General features: G+C 48.2%; 1 protein-coding gene across 5 annotated transcripts in view; it reads right to left on the bottom strand.

Moving 5' to 3' along the window:
- GNAL (G protein subunit alpha L) overlaps positions 1-13,054 on the bottom strand; it is a 90,736-nt gene that overhangs the window by 62,413 nt on the left and 15,269 nt on the right. Inside the window, exons 1-5 of one of the 5 annotated variants that reach the window (XM_079942786.1) lie at positions 9,723-9,893; positions 8,962-9,203; positions 8,658-8,730; positions 7,943-7,997; positions 7,554-7,673 (exon numbers count right to left, since the gene is read on the bottom strand). In XM_079942786.1, the coding sequence (XP_079798912.1) occupies positions 7,554-7,673; positions 7,943-7,997; positions 8,658-8,730; positions 8,962-9,103 (390 nt within the window). In that variant the 5' untranslated portion in view covers positions 9,104-9,203; positions 9,723-9,893. Of the gene's footprint in view, positions 1-7,553; positions 7,674-7,942; positions 7,998-8,657; positions 8,731-8,961; positions 9,204-9,722; positions 9,894-13,054 lie in introns of those variants that run through there. The other 4 variants (XM_079942787.1, XM_079942788.1, XM_079942785.1 and 1 more) reach the window with 4 other exon arrangements.

The raw sequence follows: 13,054 nt of genomic DNA, 5'->3' as shown, positions 1-13,054 counted from the left end.
TGTTATTTGAAAAAATGCTTACTTGGCAATTCAGGCTAGATATTTTCTCCATACTGATAAGATTAACTGCAATGACATTTTATAACTGACTATTTGCTATGAGATCAAAATATGTTTAAAAGATTGCTCTTCGAGGACCCTAAGTCGATTTTACGTCACCTTGGCTGTCTCTGGGGACGACACGTGGGTGCCTGGGGGCAGGAGTGAGGAAGGACTTGTCATTCTTTCCTATCTTTTGGATTTTGTGCCACACACAGACACTTCCTATTCAAACAAATACAAATACAACTTAAAACATGAAATTGCTATGTGCAGTGAGAACGTTACATGTGAAGTTGATTTAATTCAATCTATATGCCGTCATAAAGGACAGGATAAAAACTGTGTGGGATTATTTTAAGAGGTGAAGAAAAACCCCACATATTCATGGATGACATTCTCATGCAAAACTAAAAACTTGAAAAGTCAGTGTTTCAAAGGAATCTTCTCAGGAGCAACTTCATTTTTCTGCTTCTGAAAACCTCATGTACCTGTGTCATAAGCCACGTGTGTTGACTCACTCAAGCCTTAATTTGACACAAGAAGATCAACTCATTCTGCTCCTTCCTCCGTTTCCGGAGAGATAGATGAAAAGGTAAAAACGTTTTCTCTCAGAGTTACATAAAACTGCAAAGGTAAGGAATATTATGCAGCCTTAAAAGGAATGAAATAATGCCATTTGCAGCAACATGGATAGACCTAGAGATTATTATATTAAGTAAGTCAGACAGAGAAAGACAAATACCATATGATATCACTTATATGTGGAATCTACAATACGACATGAACTTATCTACGGGACAGAAACAGACTCACAGACATAGAGAACAGACTTGTGGTTGTCAAGGGGAAGGTGGGGTAGGGGAGAGAAGGACTGGGGGTTTGAGATGAGCAGATGCAAACTATTATATATACAATGGATAAACAACAAGGTCCTACTGTATAGCACAGGGAGCTATATTCAATATCCTGGGATAAATGATAATGGAAAAGAATATGAAAAAGAGTATATATATATATATATACACATACACATAACTGCGTCACTTTGCTGTACAGCAGAAATCAATACAACATTGTAAGCCAACTATACTTCAATAAAATAAAAAAAAAACTGCAATGGTAAGGACAAAATGCCCCATTACTATGGTATTTTTAATGTCAAATGCTTCTGAAAAGTGCAAGTGTCCTCAGAAGTGAACTTTGCTTTGGTAAACCTGATGACAAACTTCCAATACATCCAAATTTGAGGGGAACCCCGACAACAAAAATCTCACACTTTCAAAGGATCTAAAGTTTCAGTGACATCTTCTCCAAGGCATTTAAAAAAAATGTTGCCTTACTTTGTAACCCTTAGAGTGTATTTCTATAAAGAAAAATACTTTAGGGAAAAAGTGTCTCGTGGTTTCAGCCCAGATTTCTCGCCGTGAGGGTATAGACGAGAGGATGCTGCTCTGAGTGACCCTCACAAACTCTGACTGTTAACAGCATGAATGACAAGCTTTTTATCATACGCAAGGCAGCACCAGGCTCCACACTCTATTTACTTCTCTTTATGGGATTTAGAAATAATTGAAAGAATTGTCAACAGCTTTCCCTCTTAAATATTTATTGTGGATGAAATTTATTAGTGCGCTAAAATGAGAGTGTGGAAGTTTTGAAAAGAACAGGGTGTCTACACAGTCTCAAAGGATATTCCCCAAACGTACTCATGAGTTACAAGAGGGGGAGGTAACTTTACAGAGGAGAAAGAGGCAGACCCCACCTTCACTAAGTGACCAGAGTTAATGTCCCCAACCACTGGGAAGGCCACCAGACCCTGCATTGGATTATTGACCAGGGTTACCAACAGAATTATTATTATTACTATAATTTCACTATAATTATTGGGACAACTGGTGAAATCTGCATAGGCATTGTATTAATGCAAAATCCCCTAATTTTGATAATTGTGCTTTGGTTATACAAGCGGAGGGCCTTGTTTGTAGGAAATACACACTGAAGTATTTATGGGGAGCACGATGGCTGCAACCAGCTATCAAATGGCTCGTAAAGGTGTGTTTTAGTATAGACAGGGCCAGAGAGCAAATGTGGCCAGAGGTTACCTCTTGATGAACCTGGGTGCGGGGTATGGGAGTTCTTTGTCCTACTTTTGCATTTTGGGGGTAAGTTGAAAATTGCTTCAAAAAAAGTTATTATTTATTAGGAATATCCCTTATGATAATATTTCAAAGAAGAAGATGGAATTTTAAAAAAGTATCTTCTGTGAAGCCCTAGTGTGACTAATTATCTAACTGGGATATTTTACTAAAAGGACAGCCCTTCCTTTCCCCAGCACAAGGAACGTGCAGGACGGATCTAAGCGCTAACTGTCTGAGCCACCCTCCGCCTGGCAGCGTTTGGACAGAAGCCATGGGAGTCCTGGAGGCAGGTCTCTGATGGAGAAAGCGCCCCCTCCCAATTCAGACCAGCCCCTGAGCACATTCCAGGGGCACAGACAGAGGGCGGCCCCTGGATGAGGTTTTTTTTTTTTTTTTAATAACTAGAGAACATACCCTAGGACATTTTAAATATTTTATTTACGAAAATTCAAAACGGGTAAGTGTCCTGAAAAGACACCGGCTCTGGAAATGGGACATTTTGGTGTGAGCTCCCTGTGGGTGGGGACCGGCTCAGCCCCCATCACCAGGCAGCACAAGGCAGAGGCGTGTGGGGGAGTGCTCGGTTGGAAGAACAGCCAGAAGCTTGTTGGAACTTGTGGCAAAACTGGGTGGGACCTGGAACCCCAGGGGCAAGGTGGAAGGTCTGACCGAGATCTGAGATCTCGCAAATACGGGTGCGTCCAGGGGCCTCAGAGAACCTGTGGCCGGTGAGGCCACCTGGAGGGCAGGACAGAGGCAGGCAGAGAAGGTGGCAAAGCAGGAGGACCAGGGCCGGTTTAGGAGAATCTGACTGAAACTAAGGTGCAGGGAGAGGAAGAGGGCAGGGTGGGACTTTGCAAACTATAAGGTATTGGCTATTCTGGTCGACTCTTTGGTCATACTTGTTGAGAAGATTAGACTCCTGGATGTGTTAATATCGATGCGCTAGTCCGGGTAGCTTGTACTTCTGACAAGGAAGCAGGGTACCTGAGTGCTTCCTTAGACAGTAAGTCCTCTTTCCTCTTTGTTTGCTGTGGCCTCACAGCGCTACCCTGGCATATTGGAATTTTCTGTTTATGATCTGTCTCTCACTATATGGCAAGACCTTCTGATTCATCGCTATTCTGTGCTCCTAACACTTAGCAAAGTGCCTGGCACATACAGTGTCTCAGTGTTTGGGGGCTGCTGGTGACGGAGACCAGGCAGGGGTTACCTGGGCGGGCTCTCACCTGGGCTTCTGTAATCTGAGAGGCAAGGATCGCCCCTTGGGGACAGCTGAGACACCCCCAGGCAGGCTGGGAGGCGTTGGGGACACTGCTCAGATCCAGCCACGGGTCTGATCTGGGCCCAGGTGGTCTGGCTCTGGAGCCACCTGCCACCCCACCCCCCTGTGGTTTCCGACGGTGCCTGGTGGGGTCCAGGGCAGATGCTGGGGGTCCCTGTGGGGCTGCGGCCTGGGCGCTCCTACCTGACTTGTACGGTGGGCTTCCAAGGCTTTTTGGGGTGGGGGAGCGAGAGGGTTCAGTTGCTTAAAATATCACAAGGAAAACCACTAGCCTGGATGGTGTGAATCAGGATTCTGCATATACTCCCCAAAGGAGGGGCAGCTGGGAGCCACCGGCGCTGGCACCTGGCAGGGCTCCCAGCCCATCGCCCTCTGCAGCGCTGCCCCAGGAAGCCCAGCTCCCACCCTGTTGTCCGCCGAGCGGGAGGCCTCTTGCTCCAGGTCACAACTTGCTCTGAAGTGGAGCCAAGGCCCACGGTGGGCGGGCAGGCTCCCAGGGAAGGCCAGGTCCACTCTGGCGAGCTGGCCTGTACCCCAAGCAAATGTTTGCTGGGAAGAGTAAAGCCTGCTCTCCGGGTGTGTGACCACATGCGATTCTGATAAACGTTCACTTAGGAAATGGGTGGTGATAACAGAGTACTGACTGACCTGACCGCTTTCACATTTCTCACTAAGCCTCACTTATCCACTGACCCTTATAAATGCCAACAAAACACACTTTTAAGGGAGCTAATAAAATAACCACATTTTGGGAAGAAAATACCAAACGAACAAGTGAATACTCCAATTTAATCCGTCAGTGATTTTGTCCAGTATTGTGCGAAGAGTTTTGGGAAGTGCGGGGGCAACCACAATATTTTCCCACTTTGTAAATGATCAGGTGATGTGCGTTCTCTCAGGACCACCACCTGAGCCTGTGTATTTCCTACTGCTTCCCGTGTCGATGGGCTGGGTGCACAGACGGGGTGCCGTCCCAGGAAGGGGTCCCGGGTGGAGCCCTGTCCAGAGCGGAGGTGATCTGGCGTGCTCATGAGCAAAACGCTGTGAACAGGCAACGGCCAGTGAGCCATCCCAGGCCACCCAGGCTGCCCCGGTGTCTGCCATCCGGACTGTCACAGGAGTCCCCTCTTCCTCCCCAGAGCCCGTCTCCGCCAAAGGCCAGAGCAACCTTGATAAAACACTCAGGTCACGAAAATCCCCTCTGAGAGGGCTCCAGAGCCCTTCCAGGTCGGGACAGACCAGGCCTAAGAGGCCAGTGAGATCTGTGGCCCTGATGCTGGCCCTGACTTCCCCCGGCACCATCCCCTAGGCAGGCCACCCGCCAGCCTCACTCTTCTTTCTATAATCCAACTGAAATTCAAGTAGGAGGCAATGTAAAGAGTAAACCCAAGTGTGACATTCTTAGAGGAAATTCTTAGGATTCTACTAAGATACTGTAGATTTTTCATTATAAAGAATAATCTCACGTAGAATCTCAAATTCTTAATAATAAAGAAGAATCTTAAACATTCTTCTAAGTTTTCCTTCTAAAATTAAATAACTCTGAAATTAACTTTTAATGATAGGACATATTTGGTTCAAAAATTGTTCTAGATCTACAGGAAAATAAACAAGATCCTCAAGGAATTGGATTGCGACACAGACTTTCTCAAGGATTTAATCCAAAATAAGTACTAGACTTAGTAAATTCGTGTTATGTTTACTACTGAAATACTTGAGTTAGCTCTACTTTTATGACTTTTACAATACACATTTTCTTTAAACAAAAGTTAATTGTCTTCAAATGTACCAAGTGTTATTAGTATATAAGTCAGAGATTTGTCTTAATGTCACTCTTAAGGGGATCATCAAAACATAAATTCAAGAACTACTTAATCTAATGATATAAGTGATGAATATTTCAGAGTACTATAGAATAAGTGTTACTGAAAACTGTGTGCATATTAAAACACAATTTTCAGAAGAAAGTTATATATTAGATATTAATTTCCTCATTTATATAAGTGTAGGCTCAGTTGTAAACATAATCTCACTTGACATGGACAGAGACACATATGACAACAGAATGCAGGTTTAAAAACTACCAAAAAAAGTATTACCTCTGAAAAAGTATTATAATTGCATTTGCATCTGCTGGTTCCCAATTCTCTTTTATTTTATTAATAGTTAATTACGATTTCCAATAATCATTTTTTTTTTTTTGCGGTACGCGGGCTTCTCACTATTGTGGCCTCTCACGCGCAGGCTCAGCGGCCATGGCTCACAGGCCCAGCCGCTCCGCGGCATGTGGGATCTTCCCAGACCGGGGCACGAACCCGTGTCCCCTGCATCAGCAGGCGGACTCTCATCCACTGCGCCACCAGGGAAGCCCCCGATAATCATTTTTAAGTTGCCTCAACATATCTATACGAAAATACATGCCTTCAATGCAAATGGTTTCTTCAGTTTTATTTTTTTAATTAAAAATCATGCTATACCTCAAAAACACATTTGCAAATTAGGCGCTTTGGATTCCTTAGTAACCCAGGTGGGAGTTACTGGATTTCAGATAGAATCTGGGAGCTCTTGTCACATGTGAGTTTGTCATAAACAGAAGAAAGAAGATGTGACAGATCGATACATCTCGATGCTGATTTCTCTTTATATGCTAAGAATAACTTTTCCCTTCATCAGAACCACATAGGAAATGTTTTATTATGACTTTTAGGCAAGCATGCAGGACAAAATTTAAAACTCAAATACATGTCTATAAATGTGTAAATCTGAAGTTGAATAAGAACAACCTGATTTCAGCTAGGACCTTGCAGTCTTGGGTGACTTTTCCAATATGTAAATCATCACAGTGAGCTGGGAGGACCCAGAGCTTCAGTTGGCTGAAGCAAGGCTTTGGCCCCCCATCGTCTCCTTGAGCCCCCTCCACACCACTCAGTTAAAGACACAGTTAACTAAAAAACACTGTGCCTGCCACGCCAGCTGGCATGGCCCCCTTTTCTAGGTAGTTCACCACCGCTACCTCTGTTTTTTTAGAAATTCTAGGCTATATTTTTTAGAAATTCCCACTGGCTATATGGGAATGCTTATCAGAAACAAAAATCACATGAGAGGATGCAAAAAAAAGCTTTAAAATGTAATTCTTATCCGCCATCTGGATACAGAGCCTACAGGGCAGGTGTGTTCTACTGAAGGGGAGGGGAGGGGGCACATGGGCCCATCTGTCTTACACACTGGGTCCTGCATCAGCTTCCCTCAGAAAAGAGGATTCTGAGAATGAAAAATGTCTCAAGACCACCATGCCAGGCAGTGGAGACTTTGAAATACTGTTTTGGAGGGGTACACATGCACACACACACATGCTCTCTGGGCACAATTGTTAACAAAAATGATTTTCTGAGAAATTGAAAAACTATTTTCTCCTTCAAGACATGTTTAATCAAATTACCAAATAAAAATATTTTAAAGAAACGTACGTCCACCAAACAAGAGAAGACTAATATTCATAACACCCTTTCGCATAAGCAACATTGCCATCCAAGCGATTAGAAAAGCAGCCCTAAATCCTGCAGATCTGAAGTAAATCACATTTTCCCAGGATACAGTCAACATTCAGAAGTAATCCATGTATGACCTACAGCTGGCATGCGCCTCTCATTTGAGCTGAAAGATGCATGTCTTTTAAGAGTGAACTGAATTCTGTTCTATTACTCCCAAGGATGCAGTCACACACCATAAAGCCTTTCTCTCTGCTTGTGTAATTTCTACTTTTTTGTTATCTGGGAAACGGCTTAATTGTTGATTTAGGAATACACAGAGGAAAAAGTACTACCAGTATTTCTTAGAGGTATGCTGTCTCCCTGATCATCACCCCCACCGATATACTCATAAAAGCATTTCTTACAATCTTATTGTCTTTAATATTTTTAACATGTTAATATTTGGGTATGGAGGGAAGCACTTCTCCTAAGCAGAGAGCTAGATTTTGAAGAAAGTCAAAGATGAAATAATATTAACGTTGGTTCTCAGTAAGCCACCTCGTTAAAAAACTGTTCCACCGTGTACCATTTAAAATATTTCAGTAAGGATTTACTTACCTGGGAATATTCAAAGTCAGTGATGGGGGCTATGCTCTTGATATAGTCTGATCGAAACTGGTTTTCTGGGTTGGCCAGTGGAACTGGGGGAATTATAGTACTCATCGCCGAAACAATCGTCTAAAGTGGAGTGAAGGAAAAAGATACATGGATAAATAAACCATTTAGGCTCCATGTGCGGTAATCTAGCGCATAATTTCTGTCTACGCAGTTTGAGGGAGCAGAGGGTACAACCTTACTACTGAACAAATATTAAAAGAAATTCCTGGGATTTCCCTGGCAGTCCAGTGGCTTCCACTGCAGGGCGCACGGGTTCAATCCCTGGTCGGGGAACTAAGATCCTGCATGCTGCACGGCAAGGCCGAAAAAAAAAAAAAAAAATTCCTTACCACAATAGCATCCTTAACGTTTTTCCGGATGTCCAGAATTTTCTGTTTCTTCTCCCTGTATGAAAACAGAATGGTTATTAATTAACTTTACACATTGCCCCAAATCAGTTGAGTGGGATTTTAAATTCCCAGCTGCAGGGGGTCTACAATGGTACTACCTGAGGTCAACATTAGCCCCAGGACAACAGTGCAAAGTTTTTTATGTGGAAAAGGAAAACATCCACCTTTACTGGTTTGGACTCTAAACAAACGTGCACACACCACAATCTCTAGCTCTAGACAACAACACAGGTTTTACGTAACATGGCAAAATCATCATGACTATTGCATATAAACACTACAGGGCTACACCTGTAAATATGTTTTATTTGAATCTATCCATATGTTGATTGAAATAGATGCAGACAAATGATATAGAGAGAAGTATACATAGACACATTGGTTAAGTGTGCTCAGCGCAATATCAATAATGCAGATCAATACCTCAAGAGTATTTAATAAATCATATATTGTTATTTTATTTTGATGTAGAAGAAAGATTTGCCTAAATATGCCAAATTCAACAACTTACTTCTATATCCGCCCCCCCCTCCCCCAAAAGGTCGACTCAAAGATCAAATTAACTGTTTAGAGAAAACACTTTGGGGAGGCCGGGAAAGCAGTGACAAAATGTGCATGCAGTTGGGAAGCAAACCCGAAATCGGTCATTTCTTACTCGGGATTAAATCCATTGACGTGCAGGATCCTCATTTGTTTGACGATAGTGCTTTTCCCAGACTCACCAGCCCCTACAAACAAACAGAGAGAATGCTGTGATCTGTGGCCGAGGACCGTAGCCATCTCTCACGCCTACCGAGACTGAACTAGTGTCCTGCCCCCACGCGGGCGTTTCCAGGTGCGCTCTTGCTATCTGCGGGGGCGCGGGCCCTGCCCGCCCGGCCCTCTCCGCGCTCCAGGCCGTGCGCCCCGGGCCATGCGCTCCGCTCGGGCCGTGCGCCGCCGCGCACCCCCCGCCTTACCCAGTAGCAGCAGGCGGTGAGTCGCTTTGTAAGCCAGGCGCTCCTTCTGCAACTGCTTCTCGATCTTTTTGTTGGCCTCACGTCTTTCCTTTTCATCGACGCCCTGGTCTTCTGGCGTCTTGCTGTTGCCCAAACACCCCATGCCTGACCGCTTGCGTGGACGTCAGGCGCAGTTAGGAATTGCACAAAAGTAGAGAGTTGTAGGTGTGTGTGGATCCTGCGGCGGCCCCTCTTCCTCGCTGCTGAAAGAGATGCTCAGGTCTCTCGGTGTTTTCCGATCGGAACAGGCGTTTCTTCTCCCTCCCCCTCCCCGCCGCGAACTCTCGACTAAGAGGACACAAGGAAGACGCGCGGAGCCAACTACTTTTTAAAGACACTTGTTTAGAATTATCTGCTGGATAAACAGCAGTGAGCGGAGACGGGGCCAAGGGCGGCAGGACCGCCGGAGCCAGCTGGGTGGCGCTGGCCCTCCCCTCGCCCCGCGCCCGATGCGCTGCCCGGGGGTACCCCGAGCAGGCACGCTCGGCCCGGTGACCGGGCCCCGCCGGTGGCGGCCGAACGCGGCGCGGAGGGACGGAGCGCACCGGGTCCCCGCCAATAACTGCGAACACCCGCTGGCCACCCGCGCCCCATCCCGGGTCCGAGCCCCTAGGGCCTCTCCGCGGCGGGGTGGGGAACCGCCTCGGGGGTGGCCAGGCCGCGGGTCCCGGGGTCTGGAGGGGTGGCGGCCGCCCTCGAAGGGCCCCCGCGGAGAGGCTCACCCGCTTGCGGTCCGGACGCGGCGCGCGGCTCCCTCGCAGCCCGAGCGGCACTAGGTCTGGGCGTGCGCTCCCGGATCCCGCGCCGCCTCCGGCTCCCAGCGCGCGGGGCCTCGCGCATGATCATGCATATTCTATCAGGGGGAGGGTCCGTGCCGGGCTCGGGCACCCCGCCTTCCCCCGTTACCGTTCTAGACGGTTCCAGCGCACCCACGCCGCCTCCCGCAGCCTCCTGTGTGCCTCCCGCCCCCGGCTCTCTGCGCGCTCTGAGCAGCTTTGCTACTTTTCTGGAAGACGCCGTGGCCCCGAGCCTGGCACCGCTGCCAGAACCAGTGAGGGCGGCTGCTGGTTTCCACCTGTTGAGCGGGTGCCCGTCGCTCCCCATCCGCGCTGCTGAACGCGGGGGGCGCAGAGCCGTGACCGCGGAGGTCGCCTCCCGGTACGTCGCTGGTACCAGTTTCGGGTCTCCAGGCCAGGGGCCCTGACGCCGCCGTCAAGTCCCCACTCCCCTCCGGCTCCACCGTATTCCCTCACGGTCATCGCGCCTGGCCTCCTGCACGGACCGTGGTCTCCGCCGCCCCTGCCCCTGCGCCCTGGGCCCCGCGGGCCTCACCCGCCTCCCCGCTCTCTTCTCCTCCCTTCTCTACGGATTGTTCCGTCGGGCGGACAAACACGTTCCGTCCCATTTGACGGCCCATCCTACAGCCTCAGGCCCTGCGTCAGCCCCGCCGTGTCCTTCTGCCCACAGACCGGCTCCGAGTTAAAACCAGGATCTGACTCCCTTTGCCATTCCCCACCTCCCATTCACGCCTCAGGTCCCGGCACCTAGCTTCGGCCCACCTGCTTCACTGAAATACTCTCACGGGGTCATCAGTGGACCCCCGGGGTCAAACTTCATCCAGGAACTGTGGTCTTTACCATCTCTGACCCTCCTGGAGTCTCTCCGGTCCTTCGGCTTCCCCGACGTGGCCTTTGGATTTCCCGCCCACTCTCTACCTGGAGAGGAGGCTCAGACCCAGCACAGCCCTTGTCCCCTTAATGCCCTGCCCTCGGGGGCTGACTGCCTCCCCCATCCTCTGCACACGCGGCTCTGACGACGGCCACACAAGACCTCCAGCCCAGCCCACCCTCCTGACCACCAGTGCGGCAAGCACACCTCCACCACCGTGCCTCCAGGATCTCCTCCCCGTGCCCAGCCACACCTCCAGCGCGCTCCTCTCTCTCTCTGTGAATAAGGCCCCTGATTTTCCCAACCAGAACATGGCAGTCATTCCTGACTCCTCTTCCTTCTTGCAAACCCAGTTACCGTATTCCTTTGGGTCCGTTTCCTAAACATCGTTCCTGTTCTTTCTACCCCATCTGCTGTTGCCATGGTCACTGTCCAGGCTGGATGTCACAAGTGGCCTCCTGCTCACACATTCCGGCCCACCTGCACAGTGCTGCCACAGTGACAATGCAAATCTCATCACATCACTGTCCCCACCACTGCCAAGCCCCCAGCCACGGTCCATCAAGACTAGGTCCGTGTAAACTCCTCAGCTTCAGCTCTCATGTCCCCCCTTCCTGGCGCTGCCCCAGCCCCCCTTTGACCCCTTGCACATGGACACCCGAGTGCCTGGCTTGGGTGCATGCGCTGCTTCACTCTCTGCGAGACGTGTGGCCCCTTCTTCACTTGACCAACTCTTAGTCACCCTTCCTGCCTCACCACTGCTTCCACAGTCAGGGCCAGGCCCCGTTCTCTGTCCTCCAGTATCTCACAGCACCTACACTGTAATGGTTTGTTTGCTGCTCTTTCAAATGTCCACTGGACTCGAGACCCAGTGAGGGCCGGGGCGGAGCCTGCACTTCACACCTGCTGGGCTGTGCCCAGTTCAGTGCCTGGCCCAGGGAGATGCCCCTTGAGTCTTTGTTTGATGGATGAACAAATTCACGAAGGCCAAAGATAACTCCCGCTCCAAGTGTGGGTTCTCATGAAAGGAATTTGACGACCAGATTTTAAATTCATAAAATACTTGTCCAGTTTAGTACTGTATCCAAATAAGAATACTCTTTAAAAAACAAAAGCAGTAGTGTCTCTTCTTGACACAGCAGAAGCAAACACGCAGTGCCATGCCATATTCTGAGCTGGATAAGAGTTTTAGCTTGTGGAGGGACACTGTTTAGCACTGTTGTGAGGCCTCACTCCTTGTGTTAACACAAGCATTCACCTACGGCAACATCCACGTGGCCTGTTCGGTGGCTGACGGGGCAGTCGGAGGCGAGAACAGGTGTACAAAAATAGAGTGCGGTGGGATGTTTTAAAAGATTTGTCTCTTTTTTTAATGCCAAGGTTTCTATAAATTGTTAGCTGGAAGAAAAGGGGACAAAACAAATCCCACCAAACTTATAAAGGGAGAAAAAAGTTAGAACCTGGAACCCTGAAAACATAGCAAAAGGTTTTCACTTGTTCTTATCTAGGAATTAGGGTTAAAATAACTCGTTTCTACGACTTATCCAGTGATTACTGGCCCTGGGCTAAATCCTTTCCATGGAGCAATTTATTTAGCATTTGCAATAACCCTAAAAGGAACTACTGTGACCGTTATTTTACAGAATGTTAGAGGGTGCATAAGAGGTGTGTCTGTGATCTAAACCCTTGCAGCCTGGTTGCAGCGTCTGCACTGTAAGTGCACAGAACACTGCTAACCACTCCAAAACATAAAAGCTACGTGCCTACAAAGCGATGCAACCTTTCTGATGAGAAATGCCAAGCCCATCTTTACATAGTCTATTATCAGGTAGGAGCTCAAGACACTTAAAAAAAAAAAAACCCCAGTCACCTGGCCTTTTCCTAGTCTGGTCTGGGAAACCGATCCTCATTTGAGTTTTGAACCCTGGGATCAGAATCCAGAATCCCTGCTGGCTCACCTGGAGCGCGGGAGCGGCGCTGTTGGGGAGCAGCCTGGAGCTGGCAGTGCCGGCATCTGTCGCTAGGCAACGGCAGCGCAGCATCAGCACCACTCGCACAGCGCACACCCACCTGCGGAGGCGAAGGGCCGCCGGCAGCGCGCTGCCAGCAGAGGGGGCGGCCGGGCGGGGGACGCCCTGGGCAGCAAGAAGGGTTGGGAAGGCACAAAGTTTGGGGCGAAAGGGCAAACGTAAAACAGTGGTGTTTTCCTGCTCTTGTTGATGTTTAAGACAAGGTGTCTCAGAAGTCTTAGTGCATTTGACTAAGTGCATTTGAATTATTTGAATTTCTTTTGTACTTAGTTTTGTGAATTTTGAATAACAATTTTGAAATCTGTTTTTGTTTGAGCCCCTCCGATTGAAGTTGGCAAATGTCGAAAAGATCACAG

This window comes from Stenella coeruleoalba (genome assembly GCF_951394435.1).
Source record: "Stenella coeruleoalba genome assembly, chromosome: 14".
Taxonomy (NCBI): Eukaryota; Metazoa; Chordata; class Mammalia; order Artiodactyla; family Delphinidae; genus Stenella; species Stenella coeruleoalba.
Note: the sequence above shows the minus strand (reverse complement) of the source record. Positions and strands in the feature narration are given on the sequence as shown.